This window comes from Macaca nemestrina, chromosome 20, assembly GCF_043159975.1.
Source record: "Macaca nemestrina isolate mMacNem1 chromosome 20, mMacNem.hap1, whole genome shotgun sequence".
Lineage (NCBI taxonomy): Eukaryota > Metazoa > Chordata > Mammalia > Primates > Cercopithecidae > Macaca > Macaca nemestrina.
In genome coordinates, this window is record NC_092144.1 from 10,262,447 (window position 1) to 10,279,542 (window position 17,096).

General features: G+C 55.1%; 1 protein-coding gene across 11 annotated transcripts in view; it reads left to right on the forward strand.

The window, feature by feature from the left end:
* LOC105474181 (dynamin 2) overlaps positions 1-17,096 on the forward strand; it is a 108,873-nt gene that overhangs the window by 80,406 nt on the left and 11,371 nt on the right. For 4 of the 11 annotated variants that reach the window (XM_011729153.2, XM_011729231.2, XM_011729005.2 and 1 more), the window contains exons 12-15: positions 3,436-3,506; positions 7,339-7,390; positions 8,862-8,873; positions 12,500-12,613. In XM_011729153.2, coding sequence (XP_011727455.1) covers positions 3,436-3,506; positions 7,339-7,390; positions 8,862-8,873; positions 12,500-12,613 — 249 coding nt within the window. Of the gene's footprint in view, positions 1-3,435; positions 3,507-4,755; positions 4,786-7,338; positions 7,391-8,861; positions 8,874-12,499; positions 12,614-17,096 lie in introns of all 11 variants that reach the window. The other 7 variants (XM_071086618.1, XM_011728697.2, XM_011728761.2 and 4 more) reach the window with 3 other exon arrangements.

Consider the following 17,096-nt stretch of genomic DNA (forward strand, 5'->3'; position numbering starts at 1 on the left):
TCCCTATGCCTCTTTGTAGTCAACCCCTCAAAAACCCACAGGCCAGACTGGGTGTAGTAACTCACGCCTATAATCCAGCACTTAGGGAGCCTCAGGCAGGAGGATTGCTTGAGCCCAGGAGTTCGAGACCAACCTGGGCAACACAGCAAGACCTTGTCTCTACAAAAACATAAAAAAATTAGCCAGGCGTGGTGGCACATGCCTGTGGTCCCAGCTCCTTGGGAGGCTGAGGTGGGAGGATCCCTTGAGCCCACAAGATCAAGGCTTCAGTAAGTTATGGTTGTGCCATTGCTCTCCAGCCTGGGAGAAAGAGCGAGACCCTGTCTCTTCAAAAAAAGAAGCAGCAAAGGAAATCCCCAGGCCCTGGCCACCCCCAGTCCGCTCCCTATCCTGTAGTCTTTCCAGTGGACTCCCACAGTGTGAGGCCCATTGACTCTTGACTCCCTTCCTGCCTCCCTTCTTCCCTCCCTCCCTCCCTCCCCTCGGCGTCGTGCATTTGGGAGCCAAGCCTGTTGTTTGTTGTATCTGCAGTTTGCTGCCTTGATCACTAAGCAGTCTTCCAGGGAATGGATGGAGCACAGCATGGGCCTCCACTTGCCTGCTGGAGGGTGTTTGGGATGCTTTTTGTGTGTGTGGGGTGTGTGTGTGTGTGTGTGTGTGTGTGTGTGTGTGTGTGTGTGTTTTCGTTTTTTGGGTTTTTTTTTTTTTTTTTTTTGAGACAGAGTTTTGCTCTGTCGTCCAGGCTAGGGTGCAGTGGCACGATCTCGACTCACTGCCACCTCCACTTCCCAGGTTCAAGCGATTCTCATGCCTCAGCCTCCCAAGTAGCCAGGACTACAGGCCTATGCCACTACACCCACCTAATTTTTGTATTTTTAGTAGAGACAGATTTTCACCATGTTGGCCAGGCTGGTCTTGAACACCTGACCTCAGGCAATCTGCCCGCCTCAGCCTCCCAAAGTGCTGGGATTATAGGCATGAGCTACCACACCCAGCCTGCTTTTTCTGTTTCAGCATTTAACACTTTCTTGCAAAGGCTTGCAAGCACACACCCAAAGTCTCTGCCCCCCCTTGCAACTGAGACTGTCACCCACTAAGCACTGGGCCATCCTTACACTCTTCTGCAGCCTCAGCTTCCCAAGTAGCTGGGATTACAGGAGTGAGCCATCACGCTTGGATAATTTTTGTATTTTTAGTAGAGATGGGATTTTGCCATGTTGGCCAGGCTGGTCTTGAACTCCCGACCTCAAGTGATCCGCCTGCCTCGGCCCCCCAAAGTGCTAGGATGACAGGTGTGAGCCGCCGCTTCCGGATCTGTTTTGAGTCACTTTCTCTCAGTTGTCCTCTGTGTTCTTTTTACAACTGTTTGTTGAAACCAGAGCTTAATTAAGCCCTTGCTTGTTATGTCACCATGTTTAAAATGGTCCTTCTCCGCTTGCCGTTGATGGGGATGAAATCGGCTCATTCGTCCTGCAGAGAGGCGCCCAGTTTTGATTTGGCCAATTGCTCCCTCAGGGCACCGGTGCGCCTATGCCTCAGAGCTGCTGTAGCTTGGAAATTGTACCAAAAGTCTGGAAGAGTCTGATTCTTTTTGTTGTTACTGTTAGTGAGAATGCTGCTGGCCCTTCCACAGCCCCTGGTGCTCACCTGCCATGCTCCCGGGCCGGATCTGAGAGCGCTGGGTTGAGGGGACTCAGGCCTTATTAAACCAGCCACGCTTGCTCCCACAGACGGAGCACCCTGGCATTTTCCAGCGGGCCGACAAGTCCGGGTGCCTTGCCCTACTTTATTTTCGGAAACTTGAAGGTGCAGTGAGGGGAAGTGACTGGCCCAGGGCCAGGGGAGTCCAGTGATGAGCATCCGAGCCCCTCCTCCCCAGCAGCCTGGCCTGTTGTGAATGGGAGCCAAGCCAGTGAGCTGCCTGGATCCATGGTTCCCATAGACCAACTTCATCCTGGGCAAAGGACAAGAAACATGAGGGAGGGAGAGTTTCAGCAAGTGCTGTGGACTCGCAAGCCCTGCTCTTTACCTGAGACTTTACCTTTCTAGCTTAAGTATGTGTGTGTGTGCATGTGTGCACACACGTGTGTGTTTTATTTTAGTGTTCATAGTTGGCCAAATTAGCTTCGCAGTTTTAATGCAGCACTTTGAACACGCCAGGCGCTAAAGACTTTACAGGGTGGGCACGGTGACTCACGCCTGTAATCCTAGCACTTTGGGAGGCCAAGGTGGGCGGATTGCCTGAGCTCAGGAGTTCGAGACCAACCTGGGCAACATGGTGAAAACCCGTCTCTACTAAAATACAAAAAATTAGCCGGGTGGTGTGGTGTGTGCCTGTAGTCCCAGCTACTCGGGAGGCTGAGGCAGGAGAATTGCTTGAACCCAGGAGGCGGAGGTTGCAGTGAGCCGAGATTGCACCATTGCACTCCAGCCTGGGTGACACAACAAGACTCTGTCTCCGAAAAAGAAAAAGAGATTTTATAAGGCAGTGGCTTGCAATGGCTCACTCTTGTAATCCCAGCACTTTGGGAGGCTGAGGCAGGAGGATCACTTGAGCCTAGGAGTTCAGGACCAGTCTGGGCAACATAGTCAGACCCTGCCTCTACAAAAAAAAAAAAAAAAAAAAGGAAAATCAGCCAGGTGTGGTGGCACATGCCTGCGGCCCCAGCATCTTGGGAGGCTGAGGCAGGGGTGTTGCTTCAGCCCAGGCGTTTGAGGCTATGATTGTTCTACTGCACTCCAGCCTGGGAGACACAGTAAGTTCTTTTCTCAAAAAAAAAAAAAAAAAAAAAAAAACCAGGCGCAGTGGCTCACGCTTGTAATCCCAGCACTTTGAGAGGCCAAGGCGGGCAGATCATGAGGTCAGGAGTTTGAGACCAGCCTGGCCAAGTCAATGAAACCCTGTCTCTACCAATAATGCAACAATTAGCTGGGCATGATGGTAGGCGCCTGTAATCCCAGTCACTTGGGAGGCTGAGGCAGGAGAATCGCTTGAACCCAGGAGGCAGAGGTTGCAGTGAGCCCAGATCATGCCACTGCACTCCAGCTTAGGTGACAGAGTGAGTCTCGAAAAAAAAAAAAAAAAGACTGCACATTATTAAACCCTTGGCAGTTGGGCCTCCTGTCACCCTATTCCACAGGTCAGTAACGTGAGGCCCAGGGTCACATGGCCAGTTAGTGGCTCAATCAGAACTCCAGACCTTGGGGACAGTGGCCCTGCCTGTGACTGGCCCATTGGGCTGCCTGGCTGTGCTCTGTTGTCCAGGCTTTCTTGCCTGTGAGGGTGTGGGGAGTGCGACACCAGCCCCCTGTTCTGTCTGGGAAGCCTCCTAGTTCGCACGCCTTCTCTGCTGGCAAGACCAGGAAATGCTCCTGTCACCACCCCCGCTTACCAGGCTTGGCCCTGTACTCACAGTGACCCCCACTTTCCCCCAGATTCTTCTGCTGATCGACATTGAACAGTCCTACATCAACACGAACCACGAGGACTTCATCGGGTTTGCCAAGTAGGTACTTTTGGAGACAGTGGCTGGTCGGGTGGCACCAGTCCTTACTCTTAGATCCAAGGAGGTGATCAAGTTGGGATTCTCTGAGAGGGCGGGGGTCACACAGTCTCTATCGGGGGTCCTGGGGTGAAGGCAGAGCCACCTGAGAATATCTGGACACTCTCCTGGGCTGATAGTGGTCCACTGTCCCAAACCAACGCGCCTTCTGTGGGGCATCCCTGTGGTTAGTTTCGGGAGAGGGCGAAGCCAGCCAGCTGCTGCACCCCCTCTCCCACAGGACTTGTCAGAGCCTTTAGCGACCAGTGGGCAGCTTTTCGCAGACTCTGCCCCTTCATGGACAGCATCTCGTGGGCTCAGGGCTCCAGAAGCTGCTCTTTGGGAACTGCTGCCTGGGGTCTCCCTCGCTTCAAGGCGTACACTGTAGATTTAAACCAGAACTTTCCATGGCACCTAGATGAGGGCCCAGATCGGGGAGCTCTGATTTCAGCAGGATATCGCTATCAGTGCTAGTGGTCTCAGGCATCACCCGCCGATTCCTTCAGTCCCTCGGCGCGCCTGGGCCTCACTCAGATGGTTGGGGAGGCTCACGCAGGCCTTCCTGCCTGAGGCGGGCTGGATGGTGCCACTGGTATGCCCTCTCGCGAGGCCCTGTGACAGAGCAGTGGGCAAACCCACACCCAGCTCCCCACCCTCAGAGGAAGGCCCCATGCAGGGAACCAACAGGGACACAGGCCGTTACAGCGTAGTGTGCTGGGTGGGGCCGTGCGGGGCCTGTCGAGGTCCAGAGGGCGGCTGTTGGGCCTTGCCTTGACGGGCCAGGCGGGCTTCCTAGGGGAGGGCCTCTAGAGCCAAATCTCAGGCTATGTGGTTACCGGATAGAACGTTTATTGGTGCACCTGACAAAGCTGATTGAGGACCTGTTCTGTGCTGGGCACCAGGTAGGTGGGGAGAAAGGAGGAAGGCAAAGAAAGGAATGAGGGCCTCATCAGAACCCCTCCTAGAGATGAGCTGAGGGCCCTGACTGGGCCTCCCCTGCCTGTGGGAGGCAGCCCCAGCCCTGTGCTCCCGGCTGACAGGTGTGTATGGGCTCACAGCGCTGGTCCCCATCTTTGGTTTGCTGCTGTTTTCCTCACCTTGATGTCTCTGCTTCTCGCACTTCATCCACAGTTCCTTCTCACACTCTCTCCTGTTTTTCCTTTGACCACTCCACTCTTTCCTCTGGATTCCTGGGCCTTCCCACTTACCCCAGCTGTTACTATACTGAGCAGCTGGTGACCTGGTGGGTATTGCCTGCTGTGTGCCTTTGCCCTGGTGTGTGAACGGGTACGCCCTGGCCGGGTGGCCCCAGCCCTGGGTGGGACGTCCCCGGGGCCCGCTGAAGAGCTATGGGGTGCTGAAGAGCCAGGGCCAGCGTTGGGCCTCCGGGCCAGGACCTTGACCGCACCAGCTGTAGCCCCTGCTGTTTCAGAGCCTGCAGGCTGGGGAGGTGGAGTCTCTAAGCAAAGTGTCACAAGGACGATGAGAGCAGGAAGAGAGGGTAGGGGATAGGCTGTGGGAAAGGGGAGCCAGGGATGTGGCCTGGAGAGATCTTCCTGAAGAAGTCAGGTGATGCAGGGGGCACCCCAGAGAATTGAACCTAGGGAAGGACGGTACAAGACCAGGCAGGTGGAGGTAAGAGAGCCAGAGGCCAGGCCCTGTTATCAGGAGGGCCCTGCAGGTCCAGGGGAGGATTCTGGATTTTCCCCCAAGACACCAGGATGCTTCCGATTAGGTCCAGGCTCAGGAGAGGGGCCACCTTGTGGGCTGCTATTTGAGGGAGCCCTGGCAAGGGTGGGAGCCAGGAGGCCCTTAGGAAAAGCACCTCTGGGGCATCACTTGTCACCCAGCCATCACTGTGAAGGTTGGCTCAGCTCAGTGCCACCTCCTTCAGATGCTGCTGATCAAAATCCTTCTTGTGCTTGGATGTTCTGGACTTCCCATTACCCTCCAAATAAAATATTATAAACAGGGCCCAGGCCTGGCGCAGTGGCTCATGCCTGTAATCCCAGCACTTTGCAGGAGGCCAAGGTGAGTGGATCGCTGGAGCCCAGGAGTTTGAGACCAGCCTGGGCAACATGGTGAAACCCTGTCTCTATAAAAAAATACAAAAATTAACTGGGCGTGATGGTGGTGCGTAATCTCAGCTACTCAGGAGGTTGAAGTGGGAGAATGACCTGAGCCTGGGAAGTCAAGGTAGTGAGTCACGATCACACCAGGGCTCTCCAGCCTGGGTGACAGATGAGACTCTGTCTCAAAAATAAATAATAAACAGCCCAGATGAGCAGCCCTATAATAAACTTATTGAATGTTGGGGATAACATTGGATAAAATTCTGCCTTTGTTCTTAGTTTTCCAGCCTTTTCTTTTTTTTTTTTTTTTTGAGACGGAGTCTCGCTCCGTCGCCCAGACTGGAGTGCAGTGGCGCGATCTCGGCTCACTGCAAGCTCCGCCTCCCGGGTTCACGCCATTCTCCTGCCTCAGCCTCCGGAGTAGCTGGGACTACAGGCGCCCGCCACCACGCCCGGCTAATTTCTTTTTGTATTTTTAGTAGAGACGGGGTTTCACTGTGTTAGCCAGGATGGTCTCGATCTCCTGACCTCGTGATCCGCCCGCCTCGGCCTCCCAAAGTGCTGGGATTACAGGCTTGAGCCACCGCGCCCGGCCAGTTTTCCAGCCTTTTCTGATCTAGAAACAGAAGCCTACTTTCTCCCTTATCCTACAGCCAACTTGCACTCTAAAACAAAACCTCCAAGGTATTCAGGAAAGGAAAGTGACCAAGCTGATTTGCTTCTCCATATTGTTCTGAAAGTTTCAGCCAAAGCAATAAGAAAAGAAAAGAAAATGTGATGGATAAGTAACAGGAGATGTATGTTGTTTGCAAGTGATCATATGATTGTCAGAGTAGAAAATATACTGGAACCGTAAGGTGGTGGAGTAGGTGTCCACATATAAAATATAGTGGGTTTTGTCTATGCTGGCATGAACTAGCCAGGAAGGAGGATGGATAAAGAAGAAAAGAGATCTGGGATTGTGGCTGCATAGGAACCTTATAGAAACACACCCCATAGACCTTGGATGTCCTCTAAATTTGGGTCAGGAGTCGTGCAAGATACGTGCCGTTTCATGGCCAGCAGCTGTCCCACACTCTGATGTCGAGGACTGGATGGCTCTGTGGTTAGAGCCACTTACAGGCTGGTGTTGGGATCAAATCATGAGAAGAGTAGGAAGAAGGGCCGGGCGCAGTGGCTCATGCCAGTAATCCCAGCACTTTGGGAGGTGGAGCCAGGTGGATCCCTTGAGTCTAGGAATTTAAGACCAGCCTGGGCAACATAGCGAAATCTCATCTCTATAAAAAATCAAAAATTAGCTGAGCCTGGTGGTGTGCACCTTTGGTTCCAGCTACCCGGGAGACTGAGGCAGGGGAGTTACATGAGCCCGGGAGGTCAAGGCTGCAGTGAGCTGTGATTGCGCCACTGCAGTCATCTTAGGCAACACCTTCTCACAATTCCTCTTAGAAACTCCGGGATCCTAGTGACATCTGGAAGTAACCAACACTTTAGTAAGTCGGCTGAGCTGAGGGCCTAAGAAGCCTCAATCGAACCAGATACATTTTCTTGTTCCGTGTGCCCAGGCCGTTGCCCTTGTGCAGCTCCTTGTGTGCAGGGGGCTTCTCTCTGCCTCTGCCTCTGCCTGCTCACTTGGTCCCCAGGGAGAGAATGGCCACATGCGCCTCTTGCCCTTCTTCCCCCTCAGCATCCTGTCCACATGAACCCTGTCTGTTCTTTGATTTCAGTGCCCAGCAGAGGAGCACGCAGCTGAACAAGAAGAGAGCCATCCCCAATCAGGTAGCACACCCCTCTGCAGCCTGCCACTCTACCCTGGGGGGTGGGAGGACACTAAATGACAGCCCAGCCCCAGGGATGGAGCTCGGCCTGTGGAAAGCGCCCCCACAGCCTCAGTACCAGGCCATCTGCTCTCTCGGCCTCTGGAGGCCACTTAGGAATAGACACTTCTGGGAGATGGTCTAAGAGCCGACACTCTGGCAGGGCCTAGTGGGCACATTTTACCCACCCAAAAGACCGTATGTGCTATCCAAGGCCAGGGTTAGAACTTGACTCTTGGCTGGGCATGGTAGTTCACGCCTGTAATGCCAGCATGTTGGGAGGCTGAGGTGGGAGGATCACTTGAGGCTAGGAGTTTGAGACCAGCCTGGGCAACACAGAAAGACCCTGTCTCTACAAATAATATTTAAAAATGAGCTGGTTGTGGTGGCTCATGCCTATCACCCCAGCTACTTAGGAGGCCAAGGCAGGAGGATCACTTGAGCCCAGCAGTTCATGACCATCCAGGGCAATACAATGCAACCTCGTCTTAAAAATTAATAATAGGCCGGGCACAATGGCTCACACCTGTAATTCCAGCACTTTAGGAGGCCGAGGCGGGTGGATTGCCTGAGCTCAGGAGTTTGAGACCAGCCTGGCTAACATGGCAAAACCCCATCTCTACTAAAAATACAAAAATTAGCTGGGCGTGGTGGCGGGCGCCTGTAGTCGCAGCTACTTGGGAGGATGAGGCAGGAGAATGGCGTGAACCCAGGAGGCAGAGCTTGCAGTGAGCCGAGATTGTGCCACTGCACTCCAGCCTGGAAAACAGAGTGAGATTCCATCTCAAAAAAAAAAAACAAACAAAAAAAGAGTTAGAGACCAGCCTGCCCAACATGGTGATATCCCATCTCTACTAAAATACAAAAAATTAGCCAGGCATGATGGTGGGTGCCTGTAATCCCAGCTACTCAGTAGACTGAGACAGGAGATTCACTTGAACCCAGGAGATGGTGGTTATGGTGAGCCGAGATCGCACCACTGCAATCTGGCCTGGGCGGCCGAGCGAGACTCCATCTCAAAAAAAAGAAAAAAAAGGAAACCCATAATCTTTGCCAAATTTCGCCTATGTCCCTCCCTTCTCCCCACTGGGCAGGGGTGGGGGCGGGGACTCCGCCGTGTACCTTGCACGATCATAGAGCCTACTGGAAGGAGGAACGTAACCATTGCATGATTTATTTTTGCGCTTGCTGTAGGTAATACATATGTTGTTGCTTTTTTGTTTCTTGAGATGATAATGAATTAAATATTAACACCATGAATATGATTAATAGCATGTAATTTTTTTCTTTTGCTGTTTTTTCCCCTGATCTTCTCTTCTCCTGTTTTTGTGCTTTTCCTGCTTTTTCTTTGTCCCCTTCATGTCCCTTCCATCTCTTTTCCTCTGCCTGCTCTTCCCTGATTCACCCACAACCTTAACTTTGCATATTCAAAGGGGGAGATCCTGGTAAGTACATGCTTAGTGTGGTAGCAAACGTTAGAGAATCTAGTGGTGATGGAGACCCCACCCACCCCTTAACATTCCCTGTTCCCCATCCCCTCCAAATAACAAACATACTAAAAATCAAGCTAACCTAGAAACCCCATGCCACAGCCGGCGCTGGACTGCGCGTTGCCCTGGGTTTAAGTTGACTCACACAGGCACTAACTGAACCGCCACCCTTGAAGGCACACTCCTGCAGCCAGTTCCTGGCAGGTTTTCCTGGTTTCCTGTAGGTCAGGGATGGCAAATACTTACACACTGCCCCTGCCTCCCCTCATATCCCTGACTGTGGAAGATCTCGCTTAAGCCAGACCAGAATTCATTCTTGGCACTGCCCCTCCTGGATCAGAGCATATTTTTCCACATGGCAGAAATCTTCCCCTCTTGTGCCCATGGCAGACATGGCTAGTTGATACAGCATTCTTTGCCTTATGCCGCTCCTCTAGCACATGCCCATGGCAGACATTGCTAATCAATCCTGGCATTCTTTCCAAATAAACTTGCCAACATTCCTGTTCTATAGCAGATGTGGCTAAGTTATCAAGGTATTGTTTTTTTCCCCATATGATACCCTCTTCTCTACGCATGGCAGGCATGACTAGTCAATCAGGAGCCCCTTTCCTAGATGCTGCCTCTTGTCCTCCGGATAAACTGATGAGACTCTTCTGTTGCACTTATCCCTTTCTCCTATCCTTTGCCTGTAACAGGCAACACTAATTGATCCTAGCACCGTTTCCTGCCACGCTCAGAATTCTCACCACAGTGCTCCAGGTATCTCGTACCAGTCGATTGACATGGCCCCCAAGATGAATCATATTTGCTGTCCGTCCCTGCTGTGGGTAACACCTCCTTCCTTTGTGCACAGCCCTCAGCTGGGGCTCAGTGTGGGGCGTAAGATGGGCGTGAGACCCAGTCCAGCCCAGCCCAGTGGGAAGCAGCCTGCTACTCATATCTGAGAGCTGAGCCCAGTTCAAGGAGCTCGCCTCTAGGCAGCTCGCCTCAGCCCGGCTCTCACACTTGGACAGCACAGTCTGGGCCTCCAGTCCTAGCAGGGGCTCACTTTTGCTGGACATTCTCCCACTGCCAGCCACCAAGGCACTGGTCATCCCTGCCACTGCCCTCTAGCAGGGATCTTCTGGCAATCCCAGGGTCTTTCTTGTAGCTGAGCCGATCTTATGCCAGGGCCTTGCTGCTCCCAGGGCCTGGGTGGTGCAGATACGGCCATGGGTGGGGGCAGTGACGGGAGGAATCATTTGGCCTTAGGCTTGTGGTTTTCAGGTTCCTCACGTATTTCCCCCAGTCCCCTTGAATTTGACAGGCCAAGGCCAGGAACCTGCTTCTCCCTTGCACCCCAAGAGGTTAGGTGTTCCTCTTTTCCTACCAGAGGCCACATAGCCCAGCCCTGTCATGAGTGTGGCCGTGGCCTCTGGGTCTCCCAGCTGTGGTTTCCCCGGGAGACTCGGGGCAGGACCCTCACCCAGGAAAGAGGCTGGAGCAGCCTGCCAGGGGATCCCTGCTCTGCCACCCCCTGCCTGCCCTGCCGCCCATGCCGCCCCATGTGCCTGCCTGCCTGTCACTGTGCACCCCAGCCCGCGACGGCCTGCAGCCTCTTCTGTCTCTCCCACCCCCACTTTCTTCTAAGCCCAGTCCCATTGGGATGTGTCCCTTGGATGCAAACCTGACTTTCTGCTGAGGCCTGGCCCCTCCCTTTTCTCTGGGTCACAAGTTGTGGATGGCTGACGGTGCCTGTGTTCGCCACCCACAGCTTGCAGCTCCCTGGGGTGAGATTTTGTCTCTGAACCCATGTGGAGAAGGGCACCTCAGGGCTTCTGCCAGACCTCCTGCCCCGAGGCTCAGTGTGCCATCCCCAGCATGGCCCCGATCAGTGCCCTGGCCCTGTGGCCATGTACCCCAAAGCGTAGCATGGGCCCTGTCCTCCAGCTCTGAGCAACACTAAGCCCGGCTGGAGGCAGGAGAGCCAGGCCACCGAGGGGTGCGTGGGCACATCCCTCTCCTTGGGATCCAGGCCAGGCCTAGGAGTATGGAGGCCTCACATTTCTCTGGGGGAGCGCTGACAGCCTGTCTCCCTGTTTTCCCTCACCTGGTTGTCATTCAGTCACGGAACCAGGGCCTACTAAGCACTCGTTCTGTGCCCAGCCCTGGACTGAGACAAGGCAGTGCACCCACCCCGCTCCCCCGGGTGAATGGCGGCATTCCCAGAATGCCAGGCCTGATGCTAACACCAGGACCTCCTGGGCAGACCAGGAAGAGCTCGTCACTGCACTCCCAGAGGGGATTCTGTGACCTCACAGGGGCTGCTGGCCTCAGCCCCCTCACCCACCACCAGGCAGCCTGTGAATGGCCAGATGCCAGGGGTCACTGCCTGCTCCAAACAACTGTGAGAGTCCTGTCTGCTCATCCCACGGAGGGAGAAGTCCGTACCCTTGGCCTTAACAAGGGGCACCCGGTGGCATCTCATGCTGTCCCCAGCCTGGGCAGTGACTTCTGCATGGTTCAGGGTCCCTGGGTACTCTTTAGCCACCTCTGTCTTCATGGCCACCTGGGGCTTAGCACTCACATCCAGCCACCAAGGAGCCACCGGAACTGTGGGCTGGTGGCCCTGTTCAGAATGACAGGCCTGGGGTGGGTCGGGGTAGTCCGGGTGAAGCCCCTCCAGAGGACTGCCCCTGATTAGGACAGCATCTGGGCCCCAGACAGATTCCTGGAGACCCCATCTCTGGCACTCCTGTCATGCCATGCCCTGCCCCAGGGGGCGCACGCTAGCCCTTCGCAGCTGTCCGTGGCCACGCTCAGCCCACCCTTTGTAGCTTGGCCAAGTCTGTCAGTGCCTGGGTCCCAGGCCGCCCTGTGCGTGCCTCTGTGTGCTTCCCGCAGTTCCCAGGGCCCCTGTCCTGAGGGGGGTGGGGAGCTCTGGCCCACACATGCCTCCAGCGGCCAGGGAGCGTGGGAGCACAGCCCCCAGGCTGCCTGCCGTTAGCTGTCAGGTGAGTCCCTGAACAGGCCTGGGTTCTGACCCCCACTCAGATGACACCTACAGCCACACGATCCCCATCCATGGGGTCTCCCAGCCCAGAACCCTGATGTGTCAGTAAAAAGGACGACCACCAGGCTTGCAGCCAGCTTGGGACATGAGCCGCGCTCCTTCAGTGTGCTTGGAGAGGGCCCCTGGGCTCACACCTTTGACCCTAGCCCTCTGTGTGGATGCCACCCTTGGAAGCTTATCTCACGCAAACAAGTGCAGTTCCTCAGATGTCACATTTCATTTGCCACAACCCCACACACAAGCCCCAGGGACTCCTCCTGTGGACCCCTTTCCGTCAGGCCTCCGTGACTCTGTCCCCCATCAGCCCCTGACCCAGTGAATCTGCCCACCTGCCCAGGTGGCACCCCATGTTGGTTTCCAGCTGGACATGCTTGGCACAGGGTGGAACTGGGTTTCCTGGGCTTCGGGGCTGGAGGTGTCTATCGCAGTCCCTGGCTTCCCACTGAGCTGTGGGCGTGACTGCTGCGCTGGGGGATGGCTGGGGCGCGGAGCGAGGTTCTCCGCTAAGCTGCGCGCTTCCCCCCAGGTGATCCGCAGGGGCTGGTTGACCATCAACAACATCAGCCTGATGAAGGGGGGCTCCAAGGAGTACTGGTTTGTGCTGACTGCAGAGTCGCTGTCCTGGTACAAGGATGAGGAGGTGAGTAGCAGGTGGGAGCAGGGCTGCTGGGGGAGGTGGGGCAGCCAGGGAAGAGCGGGTGGGCGCTCCCTCTGGGCAGAACTCATTCAGTCACTGCGCCACTCGGCCCCAGAGTCACCACTAGGACCATAACCCACCGCGCACAGTGGCTCCTGCTTATAATCCCAGCACTTTGGGAGGCCAAGGCAGGCAGATCACGAGGTCAGGAGTTCGAGATCAGCCTGACCAACATGATGAAACCCTGTCTCTACTAAATATACAAAAATTAGCCAGGAGTGGTGGCACGTGCCTGTAATCGCAGCTACTCAGGAGGCTGAGGCAGGAGAATCGCTTGAACCCAGGAGGCAGAGGTTGCAGTGAGCCGAGATTGTGCCATTGCACTCTAGCCTGGGCAACAGAGCGAGACTCCGTCTCAAGCAAGCAAGCAAACAAACAAAACACAACCATAACCCAGGGCTGGAGAGCAGCCACTGTGTGCCAAAAGACTCACATTGTAGCTGGCCCCCATGGGGCCAGCTCCTAGAGTGCAAAAGGGATATGGCGGGTAACAGAGTCACTGGCAGGCTAGAAACAGGCCCTGGCCTCCAGTGCCACTGCGACTGCCCCGTGCTCAAGAGAAGAGACCATGCCTAAGGGTCAGGGGCTCAGGCATGCAACCAGCCTCCAGGGGCTCCATCACTTACAGGCTCAGTCAGGCCCTTTGCCTCTCTGGGCCTCGGTTTTTCTATCTGCGAAGTGGGCTAGAATGGTCCCCGCCCACTGTGCGGTGCTTGGCCACAGTGTGCAGAACGATCCCCACATGCTCGTCATTATGGGAAGGAAGTGGAGAGGCCCCTGGGTGATGGTGACTGCAGGGAGCAGTGTTGAGTGCTGAGTCATGGGAGGGACTCGTTCACTGCGAGTGAGGGGGCAGGCCTCGAGCAAGGACACTGCCGACCGGCCCCTGCTCTCCATGCTGACCCAGCATCCCTCCTGATTGTCCTGTGTAAAAAAAAGATACATAATGTTTGACATATTTATGGGGTCCCTCTGATGTTTTATTAGATGCACAGAGTACGTAGTGCTCACGGCAGGCTGTTTGTGGCGTCTGTCACTTTGGAATTCCTCATTTCCCTGTGTTCAGAACAGTTCAGGTCCTCTCTTCTAACTACTATGAAATATACAAGGCCGGGCACGGTGCCTCAGGCCTATAATCCCAGCACTTTGGGAGGCCGAGGTGGGAGGATGGCCTGAGTTCAGGCGTTCAAGACCAGTTTGAGCAACATAGCATTACCCTGTCTCTTAAAACTCAAAAAAAATTAGCTGGGCATGGTGGCGAATTCTTGTAGTCCCAGCTACCCAAGAGACTGAAGTGGGAGGGTCAGTCACTTGAGCCCAGGAGATGGAGGCTGTAGTGAGCTGTGATCGCACCACTGCACTCCAGCCTGGGTGACAGAGTGAGAGACTCCGTCTCAAAAAAAAAAAAAAAAAAATAGGCTGGGCGTGGTGGCTCACGCCTTTAATCCCAGCACTTTGGGAGGCCAAGGCGGGTGGATCACCTGAGGTCAGGAGTTCGAGACCAGCCTGACCAACATGGAGAAACCCCATCTCTACTAAAAATACAAAATTAGCCTGGCGTGGTGGCGCATACCAGTAATCCCAGCTACTTGGGAAGCTGAGGTGGGAGAATCGCTTGAACCCGGGAGGCATAGGTTGCGGTGAGCCGAGATTGTGTTATTGCACTCCAGCCTGGGCAACAAGAATGAAACTCTATCTCAAAAAAAAAAAAAAAAAAAAAAAAACACCAGACAATTGTTAACTATAGTCTTAACTGCGGTCACCCTACTCTGCTGTTGAACAATAGAAGTTAATGCCTTTTCTCCAACTGTATGTTTGTACCCATTAGCCCACCTCTCTTTACCCCTTACCTATCCCTACCTTTCCCAGCCTCTAGTATTTATCCTTCTACTCTCCACCTCTGTGAGATCCCCTCTTCTACCTTTTTTTTACCTCCCACATATGAATGACAACATGCAAGATTTGTCTTTTTGTGCCTGGCTTATTTCACTTCACATAATGGCTTCCAGTTCCATTCATGTGGCTGCAAATGACAGGATCTCATTCTTTTTTATGGCCCTGATCAACCCATTTCTTGCTTAATTCTCCTGACGTAACCATGGCTTAGTGGCCTGGAAGGGAAGCCACTTCTGTGTGACAGCTTGTTGCTGCTCTGATGAGGTCCAGGTTGGCTTTCAAGAGTCCCTGGCAAAGGGAGCTGTGTTTCTCTCAGTGTCCCGGTTGCTCCGGGAGAAGACTGCAGACTGTCCTGTGAGCCATGGCTGTGTTACGTGGGCAGTGGATTTGCGTCTGTAATAGAGGCCCAAAACGAAGGCACTTAAAGAGATGAAGTCTTTTTCTTGCTCACGCCTCAGTGAGCTTGGTGATCCTGTGCTGCGAGGCTGTCCAGGGCCTGGCTCTGCCTCTCCTGTTGCCACCTTAACACAGGGCTCCCTTCATAGTTTAAAATGGCTGCCCCATGCCCATCACCATGTAGCTTCTAGCAGCCCGAAGAAGGGAAAGAAGGGCCTCTGTGTGTGGGAACTGTGAGTCCAGCTAATAGTTCTAGCACTTTCTAAGAAGGAAGTGGATATTGGTTGTTTCTGAGCATGACAGCTGGGGCTTGACACCCAGAATTCACCAGGATATCGATTGAGTGGCATCAACCCTTCGTGTCTCGTCTCCCCACAGGACTGTGGCCTGTCCCCTCTGGACTGCAGGAGCCAGTGGGGGAGTTCTGGTACTCGAGCCCAGCACTGTGCTTGGCTCACCGCATGTGTCCCAGGTTTTGTCCTGGTGGCTACCAGTATCAAGTCCTCCCAGCTCCTCTCTGTAGGAGGGAACCTACCCACCTACCCCTAGTTCACAGAGGAGGAGCTGGAGGCTGTGTCAGGTGCAGGGCCAGCTGGCCTGTCCCCATGGTCCCTGGGATGGCACAGCCACCAGCTCAGTCCAGGCAACCTCAGTGGAGAGGCTGGGGTTGCCTGAGTCCCCTGGAGCCACCCTGCCTGGCTGTCTTCCCCTTGGGTTTGAGGGAATGCCCTGTGGGAGTACCCCCGACTGGGGGCTTGCTGGCAGCCACTTCAGCCCCAGGACAGGCAGGACTTGGCTTGGAAGTTCCAGGCTTAGAGAGAAGGCAGGTTGGAGGGCCCCGGCTGGCCCCAGGGAGGAGCAAAGAGAGGAGGGCCTCGTGGCTGTGAACCCCTGCTCTGTGCTGGGCTCATTGGCTAAGAGCCCACTGAGGCCACACCTGAGGAGAACCCTGCTCCCCGTGAGGAAACCCTCACGCTTGCCATTTGGGTGGCTCTGTGGTCACCCCCGTCTAAGGCTCTGAGCAGTGACTTGCCCCACGTCGGGGAGCGGGGCAGGGTCCCCTCTGGGGTGGACGCTTCTCCGGTGCACGTCTGCAGGCCCGTGCTCCCTGACCTGAGGGACACCCCAGCCCGACATCCAGACACCTCCGCCCAGCCCAGGCCTGATGTCCCCTTGACCGAGGGCGCTGGGGTAAAAGGGTCATCCCACTCCACACGAGGCCAGACGCTCATCTCTGGAATGTTCCGGAAGCCTCAGGAGCCCTGAGGCCTCTGCGGGACTCTGGGGTGCTATTTCTTAACCCAGGGTGGTGGAGTCTGCTGAGCCACCATGCAAGCATTTCTGGGGTCCCTGTGGAACCTTCCAGAACCTCAGATCCAGCGAACCTCATGGGGTTGGGATGTGGGAGGAGTGTGGGGCCAGGCGTGGTCTGCAGTCTTCTCCCTGCCTCACGCTCCTCTAGGAACTCACGTGTCCGGATCGGATGGCTCCTCAAAATGGCCGGGGTGGGGTGGGGTGCCCTTCACTTTCCTCCCCTCTTTCCTCCTTGCAGTCAGAAAGCAGCCTGCACTGTGGCGTGTGGGCTGTCGGGCTGGCTGAGAGCTGGTCCCCTGCCTTTCAGTTAGGGCTGTGGGGACCTTCCAGGGTCCCCTGGGTGGGAGTGCCAGGCCTGGGGCGGCGAGCCCTGGAGGAGCCTCTGGGCCTGAACCTTACCCTGCCGGCTCTCTGCCTGGCAGCACTGCAAGTCTGGTTGTCAGATCTCTTCTCTCACATGAGGGGCCCTTCGTGTTTTCCTCCTCTCAGGGTTGAAAGCCAGAGCCCCCGACCCTCCTGTGGAGCCCCAGATTGGAGTCTGGAGCAGCGGTGGGAGAAGGGCCGGGCACCGGCCGTAATGAGAAACAGCCGACCTGTGAAAGGGGCCCTGTGTGCGCCCCAGACACAAAGCAGGCTCTAGTCAGGAGGGGGTAGCCATGGAACGTGTCCCCTACCACCACCCAAGTTAGGATCCCAGCAGGGACCCTTGGAGTCACACATGTGGCAGCCACCCCTGAGGATCAGGCCACCCTCTTAGATGCCTCAGTGGGACGCAAGACATCGGTATCTCTTTATTTAAAGATTAAACGAGAAGACGTTT